Source organism: Notothenia coriiceps, unplaced genomic scaffold (genome assembly GCF_000735185.1).
Source record: "Notothenia coriiceps isolate Sejong01 unplaced genomic scaffold, NC01 NC01_scaffold00005785, whole genome shotgun sequence".
NCBI classification, from domain to species: Eukaryota; Metazoa; Chordata; class Actinopteri; order Perciformes; family Nototheniidae; genus Notothenia; species Notothenia coriiceps.
Genome location: NW_011338486.1, coordinates 591,503 through 597,656, shown reverse-complemented (window position 1 = coordinate 597,656; position 6,154 = coordinate 591,503). Strand labels below are relative to the sequence as shown.

General features: G+C 37.3%; 1 protein-coding gene across 1 annotated transcript; it reads left to right on the top strand.

The window, feature by feature from the left end:
- The first annotated feature begins 674 nt into the window (after positions 1-674).
- On the top strand, positions 675-3,762 carry LOC104943171 (beta-1,3-galactosyltransferase 1-like). Its single transcript, XM_010768506.1, has 3 exons — positions 675-762; positions 2,904-3,069; positions 3,472-3,762. Exons 1-3 carry the CDS (start codon positions 737-739, stop codon positions 3,742-3,744), a joined length of 465 nt encoding a protein of 154 aa, XP_010766808.1. The 5' UTR covers positions 675-736; the 3' UTR covers positions 3,745-3,762.
- The last annotated feature ends 2,392 nt before the right edge of the window (positions 3,763-6,154 follow it).

Below are 6,154 nucleotides of genomic sequence, written 5' to 3'. Positions count from 1 at the left end.
CGTATTTTTCAAACATTATTATTGTAATTTTATTTTTATTTTGTTACTTTTTTTTTTAACGGTCCGCGATCTACCCGCACCACACTCGCGATTGACCAGTCGATCGCGATCGACTGGTTGGCGACCACTGCGACAAAAACCCTTTCTACTGATCATAATTCCATTGTTGAATAGATTTGTATTGTGCAATTTTCCAAACTCACATTGGTTTCTCATACGGCATCTCTGTATAGTATGTGTATTCAATTCACCGGTATTCACTCTCTGTCCTAAACGGCTTGTTTTGACTCTGCAGACCGTTTACATGCATAAAAACCTTCATAACACACAAGGGGACGGTAATTTAAAAAAAATCATGATTTACTTACTAAAGATGCTTAAATATTGATTTGAACTTGCCATATGACTCATTGTATAAGCAAATGTAATGTATTTTCCATGGAAACTGGTTATGAAGTTGAAGGTTCAATCATGTGGACAATGCATCCATTCAAAACACACTCATGTTTCTTGTTGTTGTTAACCACATCCAAAAATGGTTTAACTTGCGTGTCCTCACATGCGTATTTTCAGAGCGGTGCGCTGTGAGTGTCTGCTTGGAAGGCTCAGTTTGCTTGTCTGACACACACCACGCTCAATACAGGAAGGACAGTTAGACATCAAGAGCAACGTCCTCATTCGAAAACCTAATAGCCTGCTGTAGCTGTCACAACAGAAATCCCTCTGCCTTTAGAAAATGCTGGAGTGCTTTTTTTCCAAAAGGTAAGCCCAGATTTGATTTCAGTTCATTTATAGACTTTAGAGGATCACACAGTTAAGTCCAAGGCGCTATTTACTTCCTGATTATGAACACTTTGATAATAAATCTTGTCTGGCTATTATTAGAATAGATCAGTGCGATTGATCTCAGGCTAATCCTTATTATCATTTATGACTTTGTGGCTGTAATGGAGTATCCAACAAGGAAAACAAATCTATTTTCCTGGTTTGATAACAGAAAAATGCAACATTTATAACAGGTTTCCATATAGTAGTATACTGTATCTACATTTCTGATTTGAAGCAAGAGGGTTTTTTGTGTTATATTTACCTAATCCTAAATCAGTTGAATCTGAACAAGTATATGCTATACCAAATATTGCTTACCCACATAAACGCTTTGGCACAAATTTCATAAATGCATGTTTAACATTTTCAAAGTTACCTAAAAGCGTGACTTTAGCTAAGATATTTCTGCAGCTCGTCCCATGTGAACCCTCTCAGCATACAGTGATGACACAATTGTCCTTACATGTCCTTGTTATAACCTGTACATAGCTAGAGACATAGCTTAAAGTATTAAATGGGAACACCCACGACATGTTTTTAACCCTAATGACAGCTTTATGTCATTAGAGAATGATTTATGTAAGAGTTTACTTCTGTATGTTGTAATGTAGAACAGTTTTGTTGCTGTAGATTGTGTAAAGCTCGTCTCTGACTCAACACAAATTCACTTAACCTTAAAAAACACACTAACAAAAGTCATGTGACAGGAAAATGAGCATCAACACTTTTAAATTAAAGAGAATATATCGCAGAGGAACAATTTGAGTTATAAAGTGTTTCCTCCTGTTGTTTCATCGTTAAAAGATAATGTTGCCTTTTCATAAGTTACTGATAGGCTTCATTGAATTAATGATGTTAATAAATGAAGACAGGGAACCATGTAGAAAAATATGCCCTATTATGCTTATTAGGTTGGAGCCAAAAGGCTGACAAAGAAACAAGAAAGACATTTAAGAATAGGAGGTGTGGAGAATTGTATCCCCATCCTGCTCTGGATGATGAGCCGAATATGTGGCGGAAAGTAAACTGAGACTCAGGGTAGGGGGAGACGAAGACCTCTTTCGTTCTCATGTTGATGTTTAAAGAAGACATTTTTATAAGGGTTTATTCATCTCCATTTGGGGAGTGGTGAGAGACAGTGGTGACAACAGAAACAAGGAGAGAGAGTGAGAGAAGCTGAGAGGGAAAGGAAGGAGGAAACAGAATGATCATCTGGTTCTAATCTTCAGTTAGCTTATAAAAACACACTAACAGGGAGATGTTGTGTGTGTGTGTGTGTGTGTGTGTGTGTGTGTGTGTGTGTGTGTGTGTGTGTGTGTGTGTGTGTGTGTGTGTGTGTGTGTGTGTGTGTGTGCATCTATGCATCTCATGTGGGAAAAAGTCTCTGCTGCTAAAAAAAAAGAAAAAAAAAAGTAAAACATTTCACTGCGGATATGGTGCAAAAAGGATCTGACATTTTTACCCAGGAGTGTAGTTTGGCCTTACAGTAGCTTGGTCTATGTTTTGGATAAAGAGCTTTTTGAACATTAAAACCTGGAAACGTGTCACAGTAGGGGCACAAAGTCAAATATGAACCTGAAAATGAGCATAATATGTCCTCTTTAAAAAAACTAATTTGTGAAGGGTTTGTTTCTTTATAATTTCTACTAATATCATAGCATGATGACTTTATTATAGTATGATTTCATCTTGTTCCGATCTAACGCTAAATGCTGATAGAGGTGTCAGGGTCTCACATTCAGCCTGTGGCAAATGGGATTTTGACGACTCTTATTTTGCTTATGATTGCTGTATATGTTGTATGAATATTTCTACAAAATGTGGTAAAAACGTGTTCAGTATAATAACCTACTGTACACATATATGTGCAATGTGTTTACATACATTTTACAATGAAGAGTTATTGTTTTCTTCAGTTCTCCAGTTACACATAAATCATAGCTACATTAATGGTCAAGGAAGAGGACATGTTGGCAAAGTGCTTTCTCACTCCAACCCACTAACGGATGGTGAAGTGCTTTTGGTTTGCATATAAGAGTCATTAAAAATATAAATTTTCACTTTTGTCCTTGCAGTGAAAAAACTCCATGGACAAGAGCTAAACGGTGGTGGTGTATTTTGACAATGATCCTGATGTTGGGAACGTTTATGTCAACTTTCTACATTTCGAACCCCCAAGTGTCATGGCCTTTAAAGTTTTGGACAAGGTTAAGGTCAAGCCAATCTTACGACAATGACAGCGTGAGTATATTTAGTCAACTGTCAAAATGATTGAGGCAAAGAAAAACTCATACACAACACATTTTTTCCCAGGGAAAAAATATATATTTCTAAAAAGTTAATTATGGGCTGCTATTTTGTGTCAATACAAGAGATTTTGTGTCAATGCAAGAGATCTTCATTATTATTTTTAATGGTGTGTTCAAACAGAATGCAAAACTATCTTTTGAGCCGGCATTTGCAAAGAAAAGGGTCCAAGAGTAGATTTTTTAAATTGAATTTTGCCTCTTGTCTTAACAAATCTTTATACTGCTTTAGTTGTCTTTTAATATGAATGCAGAAAAAAGAAAGAAATAGTATGATAAATCATGTTCTATTGAGTTGCATCATAAAAAAACAAAAAACAACCTTCTCTGCTTACAGACTTCACCACCAGAGGGTCCTTCAGCGTACTTTGTGCCTTACCCACACAGGTATCGATTCATATTGGACGAACCCCATAGATGTTTGCAGGAAAGCCCATTCTTAGTCCTTGTGATTCCAGTCGCACCCCACAACAGAGAGGCCCGTGACACAATCCGTAACACATGGGGGAGAGAAACCACAGTGCTGGGTCAGGTCGTGAGCCACTACTTCCTGCTGGGACTGTCCAAAGAGGAATACGGGACTGCAACCCCCAAGGAGCAAGTGAGCTGACTCATTACAAGTTCCTGATTTTCCTTTTCCTATCCCTTTCAACCACAGAAGACTGTACCTTATATGAACAGAGGGAAAGAGCATTACAGGTGTTTATTGGTATGAAATCAAACTGCATTTATATTATTGATCTCGAAACAAATTGTCTAATGGGAGGTCTGACAACATATAAAATGGACCTTTATTAATCCTCGTGGGGAAATTCAGTAGTTTAACAGCAACAGGGTACGATTGAAAAACAGGAGAGCACAGACTCACACAGATTAATACAATTAAGGATACAATCAAAGATAACAATTTAAAATGATAAATAACTATAAAATAAGAAATGAGTTAAAATGAACATATATAAATGTTTGGTCATGTGTACATATTATTTACATGTGTGTGTGAAAACAGTGAAAACAGTACATTTTATGTCCAGTAATTGTGTCATATAAGCCTTTATCAAGCGAGGACTTTCTCTTAATTTCACTGGTCATTACTTACATTACTACAATCCAACTTGAGACTTCTAGGACCTAATTTTATATCGGCAATTATATTCAGATATCTGTAGAGATTAGTGCACAAAGACCAGAATACCACAGCTGAAAAGAGAGGGAATATTGACTTACCTTCAATCAATCAATCAATCAATCAATCAATCAATCAATCAATGTTTATTTATATAGCCCAATATCACAAATGTTACATTTGTCTCAGTGGTCTTCACAGTGTGTACAGAATATCAGTATGACTATACGACACCCTCTGTCCTTTGACCCTCACATCGTACAAGGAAAAACTTCCAGAGAAAACCCCACAGTTTAAAGGGGAAAACGGGAGAAACCTCAGGGAGAGCAACAGAGGAGGGATCCCTCTCCCAGGACGGACAGACGTGCAATAGATGCCGTGTGTAAATCGAAAAGATAATACATTTACAACATAGGTAGTCCAAATACAGTTGCAAGAATGTGAACCCTTTGGAATTACCTGGATTTCTGCATAAGTTGGTCATAAAATGGAGGAAGCCACTGCTGTCCAGAAAAAACATTGCTGCACGTTTGAAGTTTGCAAAAGAGCACCTGGATGTTCCACAGCACTACTGGCAAAATATTCTGTGGACAGATGAAACCAAAGTTGAGTTGTTTGGAAGGAACACACAACGCTATGTGTGGAGAAAAAAAGGCACAGCACACCAACATCAAAACCTCATCCCAACTGTGAAGTATGGTGGAGGGAGCATCATGGTTTGGGGCTGCTTTGCTGCCTCAGGGCCTGGACAGATTGCCATCATCGACGGAAAAATNGTTCTGTAAAAAGATTAAATTAAACAACAAACTGCAGAAAACATAGACAATCTAAAAGAAAAGTCAACCTTAAGATTATTATCCATAATGCATTAATTATTTGTCTATGTTTTCTGCAGTTTGTTGTTTAATTTAATCTTTTTACAGAACTCTTAGGTACAGTATAATCATCATAAGTGTTGCTGTTATGATTATGCTGCTTTATTTATTGTACATCTTATATCTTTAACTATTAACAAGAATTCCTTCGGGATAAATTCAGTCTTATCTTGTATACAACATAATTAATAATTTGATCTTAAAAAGCTGAGTAAAGCACATATGCAATATAAGTGTAAAGTAGCATCCATTCCCTGTGCTCTCCAGGACAGACATGCACTTCTACCTCCAACTCATAATATAGCTCTTGGTTGGTTTCAACAGTAAAGACGAGGGTTGGCGAGTGTTTGGTTAACACAATAGGTTTATCAGAAGAGTAACAAAGGGGAAGCCCTTCACACAAGATATGTGTAACTAGTTTGTACGGTTGAGTACCCATTGGTCTATGTTTGTTCTCTAAAACAGTATTGGTTGCATTTCAATTCAGAAAGCTTAATAAGTAGTTTAAAATGTAGCCATGTATCGGCTCATATTTAATTATATGGGTTTCCATATCAGCGTGCATCATATCAAATGAACGGCCAGATGCAATACTACTTAAGTTGTCAATTTGGTAGCCAAACTATCACTAGCTAACACAAATGATAAAATCAAGTTGTCGTGATCAACCCCCTAATTCGTACTTAATCCGCAAGCCAAAACCTGTGCGGCCTACATATTTCCATTGTCTCCGCAGTTTGCATGCATTACTTCTAAAACGACTTGGAATATGTGGAGGCATCAAAACAACAACGCATTGTTGTTAAACATTGAACTGTTGGTGGCTAGCCTTCAATAACAGCTACAAAATAGCCTTCATAGCAGCTAGTTAGCTGGCTATGGTCGAGGGGCGACTGGTTAACGAGAGCATTGTGTTAGCTGCTAATGTGATCGCAATTTAGCCAGCTAACTAGCTTCATAGCAAAAGCAACTCGCGAGTACATAGTAAAGACACCGAAAACAGCCACATACTCACATTA

Coding starts and splice junctions, on each gene's coding strand:
- LOC104943171 (XM_010768506.1), top strand. CDS start 737: ATGCTGGAGTGCTTTTTTTCCAAAAG. Junction 763..2,903: donor GAGTGCTTTTTTTCCAAAAG/GTAAGCCCAGAT, acceptor TTGTCCTTGCAG/TGAAAAAACTCCATGGACAA. Junction 3,070..3,471: donor AATCTTACGACAATGACAGC/GTGAGTATATTT, acceptor CTCTGCTTACAG/ACTTCACCACCAGAGGGTCC.